At 39.9% G+C, this 19,645-nt stretch overlaps 1 protein-coding gene across 2 annotated transcripts in view; it reads left to right on the top strand.

Moving 5' to 3' along the window:
- Positions 1 to 19,645, top strand: part of LOC140547858 (venom phosphodiesterase CdcPDE-like) — a 53,515-nt gene that overhangs the window by 11,745 nt on the left and 22,125 nt on the right. For both annotated transcript variants that reach the window (XM_072671106.1, XM_072671105.1), the window contains exons 3-9: positions 7,700 to 7,772; positions 8,178 to 8,303; positions 10,597 to 10,722; positions 12,077 to 12,137; positions 15,213 to 15,310; positions 15,416 to 15,495; positions 19,251 to 19,370. In XM_072671106.1, the coding sequence (XP_072527207.1) occupies positions 7,700 to 7,772; positions 8,178 to 8,303; positions 10,597 to 10,722; positions 12,077 to 12,137; positions 15,213 to 15,310; positions 15,416 to 15,495; positions 19,251 to 19,370 (684 nt within the window). The remainder of the gene's footprint in view (positions 1 to 7,699; positions 7,773 to 8,177; positions 8,304 to 10,596; positions 10,723 to 12,076; positions 12,138 to 15,212; positions 15,311 to 15,415; positions 15,496 to 19,250; positions 19,371 to 19,645) is intronic.

Genomic DNA, 19,645 nt, shown 5'->3' with positions numbered 1-19,645 from the left:
GGACAGTGAGGGCCATGGTCAAGTCTTTAGCTCGCTCCTCTTGACTTGAGGTGTGCATAAGCTCCACTGTCTAACACTAGAGATGATCTTTTCATGAATTTCTGCAAACGAGGATGGTGCACAGTTACTGAGAACTTTGTCTTTTTTAGTGAAGTTATAGCTGTACTATCATTATCTCACATTAGCCACAATTAGGATTTTCCTAAGGCACATGAAACTCAAGTGTTAAACCCATCCAGCATGGTGGAGGCTGTTTATTTGCCTGGTTGGAGCTCACTGTGGGATATGTACACGATCCATAATGATACGTTATCATTGTTTATGAAGAAATAAAATACTTGTATGACACACAGGCTAGGTCTTCTGAGGGAATCTTGAGAAATATATTTGTCATTATTGGCAGCATTACATTACTAGGAGAATTTTAGTTTAACTGTAAAAAAAAAAAAAGTAAATTTGACGTTTTACCGGGGATTCACCCGATGTATATGACATATGTTGGCATCTTTCTACCTGATTAAGTTTTGTCACCTTTCCGAGGTTCTTGACTTTCAGTCATAGAGGTGTGTGTGTGTGAATGCTGCATTATTTGGGATTTAAAAGGCCACAGTTTTTCCTCTGGAGTCGACTTTTAGGCTGCAGGAAATAGCTGGTATTCCCCATTGCTCAGGACACACCTTGTGCAGTAGAGCTAATGAGAAATCGGAGAACTGAGAAGCGCTCAGATATCAGTTACTAATGCACTTTCTTCAGACTTCAGGTGTGCCAGTTTTTGATGTCCTGGCTTATACATCAGTACACTGAATTTAAAGGAAAGAGTGAGGTGAAAGTGTAGAATTTAGGCTCCAATTTGAGAAGGCTGAGTAGATTTAAAGTGAGCAAAGTCCTTTCATATTTCAGTAGATTATGAATAACTGCAGTTTCCCTTGCAGGCTGTAGAGTTTTTTTTTTCTGTACACCTCTACTCCGGAGAACCTGGCCCAGTGACCGGGTTACCGGTGAAGACTATTGTATGAATATAATTATTAAGGTTAGTCTGACTCCATAAAGATAAATCATGAGTAATTCTAAGAGTCAAACTGATTAGGGGTCAAACCATTGACCAAATATATTATTGCCGGAACACCTAGTGGGCCGGTCTAGAGGAGGCAATTTCACATTATGACTGGTTGAGTGACTGACTGACTGTTGAAACACGCATGTGCGAAGACTGCCTCTTGTTATCAAGTATCTAACAAGTAGCTAGCTTGAAATATCGCCCTGCATCGCAGCAGCTGCGTTAGCTTGGGTGTCTTTGTTTGAAATATTATTGTAAAGGGAAGTGGCTGCGGCATTATCAGCGATCTACAACCCCATTTTGATAATCCTTTCTTAGGTCAAATCCAAATTTAAAATCATGTTAGCCAATGGTATCAGCGCTTCATGGAAGATCCTACATTACAAGCAAAGCCCCTTTCTTCTGATGGAGGGAGTACACTCTTAAAGGCTCTGTGGTGTGAAACTCTATACATGCTGTTAAATGGACTTTAAGTTTACATTTGTATCACCCTGTGATTCAGTGTGTTACCTTCTTCACAGCAAGTCCAAACGTGACACAGACACAGTGACAGGATTGTTAATTCTTTCAAAATGTGTCTCCAGATGCCTCTTCCACCCCTCTGGCCTAAGCAAAGGGTGGGAATGCAAATGAGAGAGAGAGGGGGACCTTATCTTAGTGTTATCATTACTATCAGTCATTGTATTGTGGGTCACAAATACCTTTGATGCACCCAGCTGATCTCGTCAGACCAACACTGTTCCCTACAAGGGTTTTTCTATATTCTGATACATCCATTCTTCCTTCAGTTCAGCAAATTGATTTATCCCTTCTGATGAAAAGCATCATCAATGTATACTCATTGACCATAAAGAAGAACACACCAAATAACATAACAGGACGGATTTGAGTGAATGTAATGATGACATATGTAAGTGATTACAATATTAAAAACTGTACAAGATGAGATACAGTTGGGCATAGATGCCTACAGTTTTCATATGGCATCTTGCAGCATACTTGACTACAGATGTTGCACCTGGCTCTGTAGATCCTACACATTTGTAGGTTGGTCTCAGAAATGCTTGATTGGCGATAAATCTTGTGACTCACCACGAGTCCTTCATACTCGAACGTGACCGTTGGCCAGTCCATAGCAGTCCAGGTTTCTCGTTCAAAAGACCACTGCAAACGAAGGCGCTGGTGGCTGGCTGTCATCTGGATGCGTTATTTTTCATAACCACATGACCATGGAAAGTGGGGGTGTATATTATTGTGACCAATAATATCTCTGTGTCTAGTTTACATTTACCTTAGCTAGGCTAGCAGCTGCCTTTCTGCCTTAGCTAGACTACCTCTCTCAGTAACGGTGCCTAGCCTATTAATAGCGCATAAGAGACTCTCCTGTTTCCACTTACTTTCAGTGGGGAAGACAAGTTTGCTCAGAGTTTTGGCGCACAAGACAGTCCACGTTTTATGTGGTCTACTCGGCTGCTATTTTTAATGTAACTTTTTAACGTTATTAGCTGCCCCCACTCCGCTAGGCCCGAGACATGGCCGCACCCCCTAGCCAAAATACATTCACATGGCAATGCCGGCAACCACAGTCTGGGATCAACAGTGGTCGTCTGGAGCAAAGTAGAGCAAAGTAGACTGGAAGTGGAGGGCCTTATGCCTTATTCTCTTATGAATCCTAGGTGTTGTAATTCTTTTTTGATCTTGAAAATATTATTGTACATATTATAATGTATAATGTACAATGCATACAATGAATAATGCATACAAATATTAGTGTGTGTAAATATTACAGCGATATGGAATTAAGACATTTTAACACATTAAAGAATTGAGAAATTAACCTTGATGTCAGACTTTAAAATCAGATTTTATTGTACAGTATGTGTGTCATTACACCTCTAGTGGCTTCTCTCACAAACTCACTCTGCTAGATTTATATGAAATAATGTAGTCATGAATTTAGAGGTGGCATTTTCAGGTGTTTGAATTACTAGTGATGATAATAATCCATAATAGGATCTTTCACAGAATCAATGACACTACTACTAATAATAAATGTATATGTAATAATACTGTATAGTATAGTACATAAGACATGCATGAACAGGTAGTTGGAAAAAAGATGTGGTAGACATGTCTGGACTGTTAGGAGGAGGCCACCTAGGAGTGAGGGTGGAGAGGTGTTGCGCTTGTGTGTAGGAGAGAAAGAGTATTATGCAAACTTAAGAGTACTGGGTTTTGGCTTAATACGTCACAGCCTGCGTTGCCTTGGAGTTATTTGGGGAAGGCAGTCCAGAGTTTGAGGGCAGTGGCACTGAAAAATCTCTAGCTTCAATGGGCTGTATAGGATGTCAGAAGATCAGTGTCTAAGTACACTGCACAGTAACTGCACAGGGCCCAGCTTCCTGAAAGGACCTTAATGCTAAGTCGGGATATCCAAATCAAGATGTTTTGCCCGCTGTGATTTTATAAATAAAACAGTCACACAGTTTAGATTAGATGAGCTGCTTATTAATACTAAAGTAAAATCACTTTAGTTTCTATAATGATACATTCTAGACTGATTGATTTAGTTTAGTAGAGACTTTTATTAAAATGACAGTTTTTTGTCGAGTTTAATATTTTATAATTACATTTTCATTAATGCTAATTAAATTAATAGTAATATTATTGCTTTTAGTAATGCTATTACTATTGTAGCACAGACATGTAAAGCTTAAAAAGGGTGTACCAAACATTAATGCGGAAGCATAATTTTTAGTGTTAATCAGTTTCCGGTCATGTTGTAACCAATGGCTCAGGTACTCCCTTTTCCTAAATGCATCCATAATTCAACTAAACACACTTTTCAGAGTTTCCATCATCAAGTTTAAAAAATGTTTACAAACAGATCCACTCATCATGTGTCTTTTTTAACGCGGCATCCAATAAATAATTACAGTTAATCAGAACCGGAGACACAGGGCTAAACAGTAGGACAGATTTACTCTTTAGTTGCATTTAAAAATGCTATACTCAGTAATGTTGCTAATGTTGCTACACGGATGTAGTGATAGGATTAAACCTGCTGGATGTTACTGCTTATCAAACATCTTTAGGTATTCTGTAATGTTTTCAAGGTTCCACTGCGAAATAGTTTCCACACTGCTGATGTTTTTTTGTCTTTTTTATTTGAGAACATCCTTACTGATGCTGGCGGGAAATAATGTCCGTTAATGGTGCCTTGAGGACACCAGATCTGAACACTGTGGTAAAACAATAAATGGGAACCAGTTTGGGATTAAAATATGCTGGATCGGATCAGGACATCCCTAGTACTAAACTCATCTTAACTGGTGGAGGGAGTGTTCAGTGTGATGCTCACTTGACTCTTTAAGAGCTATTTTTATGCTAAGATGCTTTTGGGGAATTCTGCCCAGGCTGTCGTGCAAGAGATTTCAGAGAGGTATTGGCAAATCTATTTTTCAATGCTTGAAATGTGATGATAAGAGCTGAAATCTCAGGCTCAGGCTGGAACGGGAAAACAGAGAAGTAGTTGGAAGGGGAGGGTATGAGCAATTTTCCTGGTGCCTGTGAGTAATTGAGGAGCAGATATCTGGATGTACTGTAGTTTGTTGAAATGTCTGAGGGGGACGACCTGAATAACAGTTAATTGCATCAGTTGAGGTGTGGCATTAGTGTGTCAAGCTAGGAGGGAAGTGAAGGTTTGGTTATACAGTGGTATGCAAACACCCCATGTCAAACTTTCTGTTGAATATTAGAAGTAGTAAAGGATGTAAAGCTAAAGATGAAACCTTATTTTGTGATTTAAACCTTGTCCCAACACCCAGCAGCCATAAGTTCATCTGAGCAGCTGCCTAGCAGCCAGAACTTTAAAATAATTTATGCCCACAAAGCAGGGGAAGACTATGAGAAGGTAGCAGAGTGTTTTAGTTAGTTTTTTAATGAAATTAACCCCTGAAAAGCTGAAAGTGTTATTACAAATGTCGCCAAAGAATAGACCCACCAGTTTGTACAGAAGCCCCTATAGTTACTGAATAATACGCCTTAGTGTGTAAAAAGCCCTTCTGGATTAAAGGGTTAAGACATGGCCATTAACAGAAACAGAGTCAAGTCATGGCCTTCACAGTCCCCTGACCTAAACTTCACCTCAAGTCTGTGGATAGACTCCAAGAGAGCCGTGCATGCAGTGTCAGTAAGTCTACTAGAACTGAAAGACTCTTAGCTGGCTAGAAAGTATGTTCACAAGCTGTGATGCTTGAAGTCATTGTGAGAGCAGCCCTGAACCGCAACAGCAGAATCTCTGAATGTGCCTGTTTAACTTTTGATGTCATCTAGTGTTTGATATCCTGGAAACCGTTTATAGTAATGGAAGGTGAGAAAAGAACAGTGGGTTTAGGTGTGATAAATTAGTGACTCGTCAGCTTACCCATATGAATGAGGTCATACGCTACACTTTTCTTGTATATTGCTTGTTTCCCGGAGTTCCACAGTGGCTATGTTCCAAAGTCTATGCTGCAGTTGAGGTATGGAGGGTCTTGGGTAGGCCTCTCCTTCAAAAACTTCCTAGTATCCTATTGGCCACACAAATGTAACGGTCTAACCAGGTTGTGTGGTGACGACACTGGAAAGGTTCTGCCTCTAAAGCCCGGCTAGGCTTTGGAATGCAGCTCATGTTTACGTACCAAAAATATTCACAGTATTTTTGTATGCGACTATTTTCCACAACTTCTTTTAATTGCTTAGAATTTAACTGGGTGTTTTTGTTGCTGTGGACTTTTATTCATGTATAAATATTTTAACAAATGAAAATGAAGAACAGTGCCTAGTATGGAAGAAGGTAGGAGACCCTACACCCAAATAACTGATATTTCCCCCCTTTCACTGTAATGCACAGTTATGATTCCATGCAACAAACCTTTCCATTAGCATTTTTTTTGCTCCTGACAGTCAGCCAACAGATGTTGTTCATTATCTCTATTCAGGTTGCAGTTGGGTTGCATTATTTTTAAGCTGCAGTGTTCAGGGTCGGTGACCCCTGTGATCCCCAAATAAGACAGGCCTGCAGTCTAAAAGAGTCCTCAGTTCTTGAGTGCCATGCCAAGAATGGCTTTAGGGGAAGGAATATGGTAAATAAGCCTGCATGGTAGAACTGTTTGACTGAATAATACTGGCACAGAGTGCATTCGCTGTGAATCTCCTGACTTTCTCCTTCTGGACTCTGACTCTTCTGGACTTTGAAATAATTCAAATAGCAGCGATTGCTGTGGGCTGAGTAGGTGGATAAATGTAAATGTGCTGGCTTTCATGACCTCACAAAAATGCAGCGTTACCATAAGCAACAGGCTTGTGCCAAAAAAGAAAAACTTGTACAGTGATGAACAGTGTATGTAGGCCTGTGGCTCTAACCTCAGTTAGGATGGAATGCTTTCAAAAATGTATGGTATTTATGTTCATGGCAGATCTAAATGTAATATTAGGCCTATGTTGATTTGCTTGCTTGCTGATTTTGAGGCATACACACACCAACTATTTAATGTTAAATAAGGTAAGGTTTCAGTGTTCTTCACTGATCCCGAAGTTTCATATCTCATATCTCATATTAAAATCCCAGCAGCTTACTTAAGGCACTGTTTGAGACATTTTTAATTGAGGCTTCAGAAAGCTGATTATATGTTCTTAAAATAAGAGGTGGGTAATTTTTAGATTAGAAATTTAAATTAGCAAATAAATCTGAATTTAAATGTGATTATTTTGCATCTGTTTAGATTTTTTTTAAGCTCATTTACAACCCTGTTATTTTGCTTTTTAATGAATTCATCTTTTATAATGAGCTCTGCTTTTTCTGCCGGTTTAGGTGACTGTGGTGGCCCACAGCCACGTAGCCTAGCCTAGCCTAGCTTGGCTTTGTTTTTAGCACTGTAACAAAAACATTGTGATTGTGATATTCTTTTCAATTATTCCTGACTTTTATCATGTAGTGTTGCTGTCCTCTTAGTGTTCATGTGGCTCGGTGAGCAGTTAGCTAGCTGAAATGATTGGCTTTAAAGATAAAGATTCTGTAAAAATTAATAATTACATATGCTGGTTCAGGCAGGCGGGTATCGGCTAGGCATTCAGAGCGCCATCTAGGGTCGTCAAGGCACCATTAAAGGACATTATTACCCAGCCTGCAGCAGTAAGAATGATCTCAGGAGGTAAATAAAGGAGTTGCAGGAGTCTGCAGTGTGTAACTATTTTGCAGTGAAATATAAAAACAAACCACAATACCTGAAATTATACAAAACTATTACTGAAATGCTCTGTTTTATCAGCAGGAGAACCGCTTGCCTTTCTTTGTTTTTAAACCAGCACTGAAGAACCCATTCAGAATCGGCTCATACACACAATGCTAATTAATTATTTTACATCAGCAATCAATATCAGTCCAGAGTATGTCTTATAATTTATTAGACAGTACATGAAGACAACACGTTAAGTTGAATGTTTATAAAACATTGTTTATAATATAAATCATTTTCATTCATTTTAGTGCATAAATACATTAAGAGGTCTCATTGTTTGATTTGTTCATTTCAGTTTTTTTCTCTTTGGATTATTAATTGTTATTCTTATTATTATTAATTTCTTTGTTTTTGTCCACAGATTCTTCTAATCTTCTTATTGGCTGTAATCTTAGCAGTCGTATTGATCCTGAAACTTCACTGTGATGTGAAAGGTATAGTCTTTGTTTACTATTCAACCTCAGATTTCATAACAAATGGGTTTTGATTGGCAAGTTTAGCCAAACAGCCAAAGTTGTCTTTTCACACATTTCAAATGTTAAAGAGAACCTTTTTGGACATCTGTTTAAAATATTGTAACCCAACTCAATTTAGTTGATAAAAGGTAGATATTGTGATTGCCTTTACCTACTAACAGAAGTATTATGCTGTATATTTCTTCTAACATTAAATCTAACTGCTCTGCTCTTTAATTGGAAACATGCCTCTCTGTATATTCCAGGTAGGCCTGAGCTGTGTTGTTAGTTCTTCCGCCTACCAGCATTGTTCCACCAGCAACTAGATATGTTTGTGAAAGTTGAAACTCTTGTAGCCTAACCATCTCTCTTTTTTTCTTACAGTGAACAGTTGTAAGAGTCGATGTCTGTCAGGAAAAAGGAGCATCGATGCTACATGCCACTGTGATCCAGAATGTGTGAAGGAAGGCAGCTGCTGCCTGGATTATGAAGAAGTGTGTGTGGAGCCAAGTAAGTCACACATCTCCTATCCCTAAAATACACATTTGGTGTCATATATATGAAACTTGCACCTCTTCCTTGTTCAGTAGTTTTATCACAGTATTGTTTTCTCCTTCAGCACTGAAAAGAGTCTTTCAGCCAGATGGTCTGCTGGCGGGTGTGATGTGTAAAGCTTGTCTGAATACGTTTAGGATCCATGCGTCAGCCCGGTGTGATAACTTGGTGGTGTGTACTCACTGACATGTATGGTGTCATGTTGACACTCTAGCTCATGTCAGTAGTGAGAGACAAGTGTGAGACGCCATGTATAAGCGATACAGCTTCTTAACAGATGTCCAGCCTCAGTTCTGCTAGTATTCCCTAAAAGAGAGAGCATCATCCATTGTTTGGTGAACTGCTTGAAGAAATTCAGTTCAGTTCAGTATATTTTGACAAATTTGGTAAACCTGATGACAGTGAAATAGAAAAACTGCTGTGAAAAAGAATATGCCCCCTGTCTGAATTGCTGAATTTGTGCACATTTCAAACACTGGCTGACGTTACGTCTTAAACCAAAAGGAAAAATCCCCTATACATCACAGTCAGCCTGAGCGCATAGCACGAACATGTTGCTAGCGAGGGTAGGCTAGCAGTAGAGGGTACACACACACCCAATGCACAAGAACGCAGGGCTTTATTCATGTCCACCTGATTTACAATGCACCTACTGTCGAGCTGTCTCCAAAAGCCATATTTTCTTGTCCTCACTCACTCATTGGTGAGCTTGCATCTCCCAAACTTGGAAGTAGCTTTCTGCTGTTACTAAGCAATAGGACTGGAACTCATGGCATTTTATGCACACACACACTTAGCTATCCAGGTGGTATAATACCCCATTTGTGAGGGAAATAGGTTGCACTGCAATATTCTCCTCTTTGCATGTAAATACCATGACATACCATGAAACCACAAGAATTAAAAAAGAATACTGTGATAAGCATATTTGGTTTTACTGCCCAGCCCTAAAAGAGATTCAGAGGAAATCAACAATACACCAATGTGACAGTTGGTGTATTTAAAGAAAAGGTACTCAACACCCAGTCCTACAGTTTGAAAAAGTGTTTTCCCCCTTCCTTTCAGTGAATGGTTACAACACACTCTCCCCCCTGCAGTAATAACTGCAAGCAAACACTTTCTGTAGTTGTTAATTAGTGTCTCACAGTACCATCCCACTGCTTCTTGGAAAAGTGCATCCGCTCAGTGACATTTTTGGTGTTTAAGCATGAACTGCACGTTCCAGGTCCACAACATTTTATTGGGTTTAGATTGAGTTTACAATGATTATTTTGGAACTACTGTGAGGGGCGATTTGCTTGTGTGATTTAAATCATTGCCTTGTTGCACGACCCAACTACGCTTCAGCTCACAGAGAGATGACCTGACTTTCTTTAAAAGAATTCTCTGATACAGAGCTGAATTCATAGTCCCCACAATAGTAGCAAATCATTCATGTCCTGATTCAAACCATCACACTACCACCACCATGTTTAAAAGTTGGTATGAGGTTCTTTGAAAAGCATTGTGGGAAAGACATGATTATGACCAAAAACATAGCTTACATAGTAGATAAGTTATTTACATTTACTTAAACATTAATCACACTGAAATAATCTGAGCTTGCAATCTGGAGTTGTCAGACACAGTGTAACACAGGGTCTCCTTACAGGCTGTGCCAACATAGACATATTGTCTCCCTTGTAAACCAGGCAGAAGGTAGGGCTGATTTTGTGTGGTCAGACAGAACAGTGCTTGATGTTGTGTGGCCAGACAGGAGGGCGCTTGATGTTATGTGGCCAAACTGGTGGGGGCTTAATGTTCTTGTGTGGTGGGGCAAGAGGGGCCAGAGGTTGTGGACCCGTGGAGGCAGGAGGAGGCTCGATGTCATGGAACCATGCAGGTGCAAGGAGGAACAATGTTGTGGACCCATGCAGGCTGGAAGAGGCCAGATGTTGTGGGCCCAGCAGGTGGAAAAAAGGCCTGATGTTGTGAACCCAGGCAGACAGGAGAGTTGTGGGATTGTGAGGTCGCTCCACAAATTCACAGTAACACAGAAACTATTAATGGGTTTCTTCTTTCAAAGTGAGAGAGTGAGTGAGTGTGTCAGCATTAGCAGCTTATATAACCAGTAATCATTGTTTAGTCTCAGTGCAGCTCATTCATTCCGCTAACTACTTACTAGTTACTAAACTAGAACAGAGCTGAAAAGCAGCTTACCACCTTTTTCCCTGGCATCTTATTTCCCTTTTTTCCACTTTCTCACCAGGTCAGCGCTGGACTTGCTCCAAATTCCGCTGTGGTGAAGACAGACTGCCCAAAAGTCTTTGTTCCTGTGCTGCAGACTGCGGTGAAAAGGGCGATTGCTGTGCAAACTACAACAACATGTGTAAAGGTGCAGAAAATAACATTAGAATAAGGTTAATCATCGTTTTACTAAGAGGTGTTTGAGTACAGACACTGAAAAAACTTTCTCTTTCCATCTTGATGGCTAAATAGATGTTAATCTCATCATGCTATAACAACAATAATGTCAGCACGTGTGTAAAAGAGAAATAAAGAAGGGTCATGGATATTATCAGGGGCAATTAGGGGTTACCTTCTCCTTCTCGTACTTGCTGCTTGTTTAGTAAATTGAAGAGCAAGGCATAGTGCATTAATGGTACATATTGTGGACAGCCCTGGTCAAACTTTCTGTTGGTGAAGTGAGTAGATGAGTAGAGCTTTAAGATAACCTTTACCAATGCAAATTCCAAAGCTTTATAAATGCTCTGACTGCTCAAACCTTGTTCCAACAATCAACACCCGTGTGTTCTGGTAATATAATTGATGTCCATAAAGCAGGAGAAGGTTAAAAGAAGATGGCAGCTAGCTGTTAATGTTATTCAGAAATAGCAGTTAACATGTCCACAGCCTCTTTTCGATCTGCCGCCAATGCAGCATCATTCAGGCAGCCAATACATTTGGAGGTAAAAGCGTTGGGTCCCCAGTTCCATCGTACCAGCTAATAGTCTACAGTCAATGGTGCTCTCTCAGGCTCCAGTCACTGAGGGCTAAGCGGCATGGCTTGGGAGTAAAAGTGAAGTTGAAGTCTGAAAGACCAAGACTTCTGAGAAACCTTCTGAGAACTGCTTGTAGAAATTCTAGTAGAGTAAATCAGTCCTTCAGGAGGATTTTGCATACAGTGATGGTTCACTCTTCTAGCTTTGATAAAATACCAGCACATTCTGGCAGCAGATGAAAGGCTAAAGATGGTCCAAAACACACGCCAAACTCCACAATATACCACTTCAAGTAGTGGTTTTGTAGTGTCCCTCACAGCCCCCCAACGAAAACAGCATCAAAAATCTGTGAATTGACTTTGCTGGACATTATTCTTAATAATCCAGAGGTAAATTCTATCCAGATCGAGTTAGTTGTTGTGTACGTGAGCCAGACAGGGCCTACCCATAACTTGCCTCCACATAAATGAAGTTTAAGAGTTTAAGAGAAAGACATCTGAAACACATCTGAAAATGTGTCCCATCTCCCTAAATTGTTTTCTAATATTTATTACCATTCTCTGTGCTGAGTTTCTTTAGTGTTGATCCATTTATTTCCCATTCACAGCCTTTCTGACATGAGCAAACCGTCTCTTTAGCCACATGCCTCAGGATCATTTCCATGTTTATTTTGAATTTATTTTTTTACCATGAAAGTCCAGGGCTAGTCCATACTAAACTTAGAAATGTTATTTTTTCTGTTTATAGGAGAAAAATCATGGCTTGAAGAGGACTGTGAGGAAATCAAGGCACCACAATGTCCTGCAGGGTAATATGATATGAAAATGATCAACTTTAGGTGTGCATGGCATGTACATTGTGTGTAGACAATGGTGCTCTGGGGTTATGTTATATAAGTTGAGAGATTCAGAACTGTCACTGAGAGTGATGCGGTAGAGTCATATTACCGGACTGTATGTGAATACGACTTACGCAGGGTTACATGTTAGGGTTGCGCAGCATTACACATTTCTTGGGAGCGTCATCCTGCCCACCTCACCCCACCTACTAAATGAGGAGTGTAAAATGCTCAGTTAGAAGGTGTCACATTAAACAAACAAGCTCTTGAAAGTTGTCGTTACATAATAAGGATAAAATGGATAAAATTGGTCATAAATAAATGAAAACTTAAACAATAGATATCCTATGGTATTACCTACACACTAGACCCAATCAGTGTATGTGATGAAGCCTCTGTGATTGATACACAATCTGGTACATAAAGCTGTGTTGTTTGTCTCATAGACTTGTATCTTTACCCCAGCCTTCACACAAATTGCACATTCTAGTGGCTTGAGATTTACATTTTTGATGTAAATCAGGCAGAACAGCATTTCTAGCTTCAGTTAGCGTTCTGTAAACGGTTACAGGAAATTAACCACAAGTTTTTTTCATTGCCTCAGCAGTCTGCACTGCTCCTGATTATCGACCATTTAGAGCAACTGTGGTTAATTTTTGCACTCTGTAGAAAATCCATGACATAGAAACCATGTTCAAAAGGCCAAAATAGGTGCAATGCACAACTAGTTAGGTGTAGTAAACTGCCAACGTAGTCTAAATGATATTAAAGAGCCATTGAAACTCTTCTTTGGCTTTCAGTTTTGACATGATCGTGTCTGCTTTGGAGAGCAGATAAGGATCTTGAGATGTTTCATCATGCTGGTAAACATCCTGAAGTTTGCTTGTGTTGACATTAAGGCTATGTTCAAACTAACTTCATATTTGGATTGCATCTGTAGTCTGGGCAGCACCAAAACACAGGAAAGCACACCATCAGATTTGTATTACGCGAAAATGCAGCGATCCGAGAAGAGCGCCACAGGTTAGTTACTGACGCCTGTGTTGTTATCACAGCAACCCATGCAGATGGATTTGTGATTTCCAGACAGCAAATCCTATTGAATTGCTTGCAAATAGCAGTGTGGACAGTCATCACACCAGATCTGATTTGCCTGCAGCCTGAGCATAGCCAGAACTGAGCAGATAATTCTTCCTACACATTAAACGGGTTAAGACATTGTATACAGATGGTAAATAGGTGGTAACAAATGATGTGTCGAATATCAGATTCAGTTCAGTAATTACTTCTTTAGTTTAGTGCAGGATAGTCAATTGTTTGAGTAAAAAGAAGATTTCCAATTAGATTCATTTTTGGCGACTGCTGTGAACATAATGTTTGTTGTGTAGTAACGAGAGACTCACAATGCACCCTGGTCCACATTCAGCTGATATGATGACCAGTGAACTATAGGAGGTTGGTAGTGCCCTAAAAATCCCTCTGGGATACTATTTCAGATTCAGAAACTAGGAGGAGAATGGCTGACGTACTTGGTAGTGCCCTAAAATGCAAATATGGATCTATTCCAGTCACACTCTTGATTACACCGTCTTCTCAACCCACTCGGAATACACCCAGGTCTTTATTAAGCTTACACAGACATGTGTGTGGTTTAGGGTGCAGCATGATTCAACTTTAAGTACAACAGTATGATTCAACTTAACTTGAATTTTCAGTCTATTCAAACTAGCTGAGGTTATTCTTAAGTAAATAGCAAAGCACTTTTGTGAGTCGCTCTGGATAAGAGCGTCTGCTAAATGCCTTAAATGTAAATGTAAATGATCACTGAGAACTATACAAAACCCACCTCTACTTGTCACCCATATTACTGAACATTCATGATTTCTCTTGATTTTTCCAGAACTAAACACCAGAACTAAAGCTCTCGAAGCTAAGAAGAAATCTGACCTTGACTATGATATTTTACTGCAATTTTTATTCTGCACCTGTTGCCTAAAATTGCTGACTCCAACCAAATGCTACACTATAGCAGAATTACTGGTGTCTTTATTCCCCTACTACTGCTAACACTTAAGTGTGTGTGTACATTGTAAAACGTGAGTGGACAATGTGATGTGTTGTTTTTTTCATGAAAAGGCCTAATTGTGTGGGACCTATTTATGGATGGGTGGGAAAATGCAAAGTTAGTCTGCTCTTTTATATGCTTCTATGTTTGTGTGTGTAAGGGAGTTCCCTGTGTTTGGGGTGTTTCCACGTTACGGAAAAATACAGTGGAAAGTGTTTTAAAGCTCTGCAAGTGCAGCCTTAAACTTATTGTTTTGCACTTTGCACATCTTGCTTTCATTAATCTCATTTGGGAATACACTGACTCTGGGCTGTTTTCCATAAGGAAAAAGCAGATGTTTTCTATGTTCTGTGCTTTCAAGCATCTTACTTTGTTCTCAACTGTAGTATCCATTTTTTTTTTATGTTCAGACACTTTTAAAAGTGTTTAAAGCAATGATTACTACAAAGTGATTTCCATTTCTTAATGTGTTTTGGTTCTGTTTGGAGATATAGATATTTTAAAGCCAGTAATCATTCGGATTATGAATTGCTCAGTTACCAAATAACTTATGCAGCTATCAGCTTGTAGAGAGCCACATCAACCCTCCTCTGCTGAAGGTGTAACCAGCAAACTGATTGATCCTTTTTGTTGAAATGTGGGGCTTTATCCATAAACAGATGCCATGTTGAGCATTGAGAAAGCTCCCGTTCACATTTCAATCAGTGACTGGTCTCCTCTTTTTTAACGTCACTGGTTTACTGACCTCACACTAATAGAGCTGCTTTCCACTCACATACCAGAGTGATGGTGATCACACACTGTTGTGGGTAAACCCACTGTTGTGGGTCTTTTAATCCGTGGTTCACATGCGTCCTGAACAGTGCCTAGTCAGTGCGGGAAACACTGTTGTTGATTTAGAGTTACTTTATTCATGTAAACATGAATAAAGTGAATTTTGCAGTAGTAATTCCTGACAGCCTTTCTTTTTGTTCTAACAGCTTCTCCAAGCCACCGCTAATCCTGATATCTTTGGATGGCTTCAGAGCAGGGTACCTGAAATCCTATGGCAGCCTTCTTCCAGCCATCAGCAAATTAAGTGCGTGTTCTAGATATATTATATCTCTGATTTGTATTTTTTATAAAATGATTAAATTGTAATACTTAGGTTTTGAAAATGACATTGACCGTCTTTCCTTTTCAGAAAAATGTGGAACCTCTACAGCTTATATGCGTCCTGCTTATCCTACAAAGACCTTCCCCAATCATTACACCATTGTCACAGTAAGTATATGATGGAGAACAGTGTAGGTAACAGTGTAACAGTACAGCATTGATTTTAGCATTTGTTGTGCATTAAGAGTAGACTCATAGATTCATATACTGATGCATTTCAGTATCAGCAAAAGACTGTATCAGTGTCTTTATAATGTCCTTGTTAGTCCAGTCCTACAACTTCCTCTCTCTCTTTATGCAGAAAAATTGCGATCATAATTGATTTGAACTTCTCTGTTGCCCTTGGAAAAACATATGAGGTGGATTATCGGCCTGAGGCTGTATGATCATATTATACTTTTCATGTTAGTATTTTTTTATAGAAGCCCTTCTTATTTCTTTAGTAGATTCAAGAATAGTACAGTATACAGACAGATACACGTGAAGTTCTTACATTGCTAATCCTCCAATCCACAAAGACAAGTAAAACTATACAACATTGGTTAAAAGCTATAAATGGAATTACACTATAGACCTAAGTAAAAACTAAAGACATAAGTAAAAAAACCAACAAAAAAAACAATAGACATATAAGGATGTGGACATTAATAGGTAACTTAGTATTGTTAACATTGCTGTGCGGTATTGTGCAAAGGAAGAGTTACACAACACATAAAGGTTATTATAAAGATAATTGTAGATTTTTTGATTATTCTAATATTCAATATACCATATTACATTTTGGTATATGTAAAGTGCCCCTGTAATATTTGCAATGTTTGCTTACAAGATGCTGACCTATTGTCAGTTTCTCAAATGAAGTGCAAGGGATGAGCTTTCTTCTACAATGGCTCCCAACTTTGGAACAACCTTCTGCTTCCCATTGTGAATGCTATACAAAGAAATGTGTATTGTACTGAATTGAATTAAGAACCTCAACAACTATGAACACCTTCCACCCAGCTGACCCAACCACTTTTAATGCCCACTTTGAGCCCACCAAGGCTCACCTAACCACCACTTTCCTGCTGCCCTCCACAGAGCCAGTTCTCACAATGTCTACAGATTAGGTGAGGAGAGCACTGATGAGAACTTAGCTTGGTTAGCGTTAGGCCTGGGTAGTATTCCAAGAAGGAAGCATCTACTGACTTCTCATCTACTGTCCCCACCTTCTTTAAAGCCACAGCCATACTATTTGTCCCAAAGAAATCCATCATCACATACCTAAATGACTACCGACCCATCGCTATCACATTCATAGGAATGATGTGCTGTAAGAAGCTGATCTTGACTAAGAAGGAACTTTTACTGAAGTTTACACTTTTTACATGAAGTCTGGGGAGAGTGACGACAGCTGTTCTGCAGATTTTCCATGGAAAGCATTCTGCCTGACTGCATTATGAGTAAAACCACCCAGCACATCACCGAAGCTGCTCTCCCACCCATTTATGAAAGCTAAAAAAAGAGATGCATGAGGAAAGCCAGCAGTATCTGCTCTGGCCACACACCCAACCGACTTCTTGTTTCATTCTCCGGTATTTGAAAAGAGGAACTGAAAATACGAAGCAAAACCGCCAGACCCGCAAGCTGCTGAGTTGGTCATACCTGCAGGATCCACAACAACACAAATACACACACCACATACTGTTGCTAAACTAAATCCTGATCCTGTGAACTTGTTCAGTATGCCCACACACTACAGTATTTCCATTACTTCATGGGACCATGCTCCTTCAATAGGGCATTGCACTATAAACTGTATAAAATTTAAACACAAAGGCTGTAATGAATGGAGTTATGTAAGAACTAAAAGTTTGGGAGAAGGACCACGCCCGCTACACTATAAAACGTCTCCTCCCCCCTCTCTTTCCTGTGATGGAAATTCACACCCCACCACCACCCCTGCTCTTCCTGATGGTCCAAAGTATGCACAACTTCCGCATGGCAAGGGTGGCTATCCCATCAGTTTAAAGCCCCCCAGAACTCCAGCCCAAATTTTCCCCTTCCTTGCCTTGGCCAAACTTAGCAAATTGAACATTAAGGCTGCTAATGCTCAATTCAATAATGCTCAGGTAGAATCCTAGTAGTGTTTTGTTATACAGCACAAGCCTGTATTGGTATATTGACAACACTGGATTGAATTATATTGACTCCACATGATTAACTGCACCCCCCCTCCCCATTTCAAGTCTTCATAATGTTTAAGACATCAAACTTCTTTGTGATGTGTGTTAAGTTGCTTCGTAAGTGCACACACTGTATAATAGAGCTTTCAACGTCCAATCTTGATTCTAGGCTTTTGGTTACCTTCAGAGTCTGCCCAGTGTTGCTTATAAACATGAGGGCCAGTGCCAGTGAAAAATCAAACTGACCCCCATCCACAAAGGACAGAAAAACAGAGGCTAAACTGCTTGCATCAATCACAAATCACAAGTAGCCACAAAATCAGGATGCCCTGGTTAAGTATAGTTTGTTATTTAGAAGCTGGAGACTGCAATGGAAAAAGCAAAGTATAGAGGAGAAAAAAAACAGCCCACGATTCAAAGCACACCACCTTATCTGTAAAACATGGTGGTGGGAGTGTTATTGCTTGGGCTTATAATGCTGCTCTGTGCCTTTAACTCATTGAATGGGGGCTCGTCCTAAAGCAAGACAGTGGTCTCAAACTGCACGTTTTTCAAAGCCAAAACATACAAGATTCTTGATCGTCCAAATCAGTCTCCTGAGCCTTTCATAAACTCAAAGGATCAATCCTGTGAAAGGATGACTGCTATACAACCCTAGAAGAGCATAACCAAAAAGAAAAAGATCCCCAACATCTATTGATGTCTGAGTCAGAGATTTGAAGTGTTCGTTGCATGCAAGGATAAATTCTAAATACATCTGAAATGAGTGTTATTATGTATAAGAAGTGTTTATGATGATTAACTATTTTAAAAATTCACTGTCCATAACATTATGGAGGTCACTGTGCATACTGGGGCAGTGGTGGCTCAGCGGTTAGAGCGCCGGGTTATCGATTACATGGTTGTGTGTTCGATTCCTTGAGCAAGGCCCTTTACCCTCTCTGCGCTGGAGTTGGCTGCCCACTGCACTGGAGTTGGCTGCCTACCGCTCTAGGTGTGTGTGTGTGTACTCACTGTGTACTCAATCTGGGGGCAGTGTGTGTACTCACTGCCCCTAGCTCACTAGTGTGTGTGTGAGTGTGTGTTCACTACCACAGATGAGTTAAATGCGGAGGACACATTTCGCTGTACAGTGTACACTATACCGTGACAAATACCTTTGCCTTTATTTCTATTTTTGGTCACGTTTTCCTACAGTCTCATCTCATAGTTCCTTTTTGAGTCATAAATTCGGAAGTTTGTTCTTCATTGAGTTTTTCCATTTCTCTGGAAGTTTCCTTGATGAGGATTTGTTTTTTTTCTCCCACAACAAACAGGAACCAGTCTAGTTTGGCTTAATTGCTGTTTATTTTGGCTTTTCCAGGTCAGTGGTCAAGGGACATTGAGACAGTGTTTTTCAAAGCAAATCTGCACCTAAGAAACCCACTCATGGAAATGAAGTAACAAGCAGAGAAGATCAAAATACACTCTAACACAAGAAAAGGAACTAGGAAAATAGTTGCTGTGATGCCATGCTAAAAATACTGATACTGTGAACACAGGGACTATATAAGGGCACAAACCTCAACATAAAGACAATAAATTGCCTTGCTCCTAACAAGGTACTGGAGCAAGGCAAGAGCCAGAAGTGGAGCCTGAAGGTTCTGTGACCTTCCCCCAGCGCTCTGGTATTAAATAACTATGTAATCTCCTTTACAGGGTCTGTATCCGGAGTCGCATGGAATTGTGGACAATAAGATGTATGATGTTACCCGCAACGCCTCCTTCAGTTTGAAAGCAGACGAGAAGTTTAACCCTTTTTGGTACCTGGGTGAACCAGTAAGTATGTGCAGAAAGAACTAGTAAATGAGTGAAGAGGTAATGCTGGGACTGCTGTTTGGATATGCTCCATGTATAAGCATATCAGAAAGGGAAGTCTGTATGTTTGCTGTTCGCTCAATAACTGGGGAATCACACATGATTCCACAACCATCCATGGCCCGGACTCCCATTGCTATTCCTGAGTAGGTAGAACTTGCCCGTCCCTCATGGACATCTGTGCAGTGACTATGCAGTTCAAAAAGATGTTTTGACTGGCTTCATGTATCTCAGAG

This window comes from Salminus brasiliensis, chromosome 25 (genome assembly GCF_030463535.1).
Source record: "Salminus brasiliensis chromosome 25, fSalBra1.hap2, whole genome shotgun sequence".
NCBI classification, from domain to species: domain Eukaryota; kingdom Metazoa; phylum Chordata; class Actinopteri; order Characiformes; family Bryconidae; genus Salminus; species Salminus brasiliensis.
Note: the sequence above shows the minus strand (reverse complement) of the source record. Positions and strands in the feature narration are given on the sequence as shown.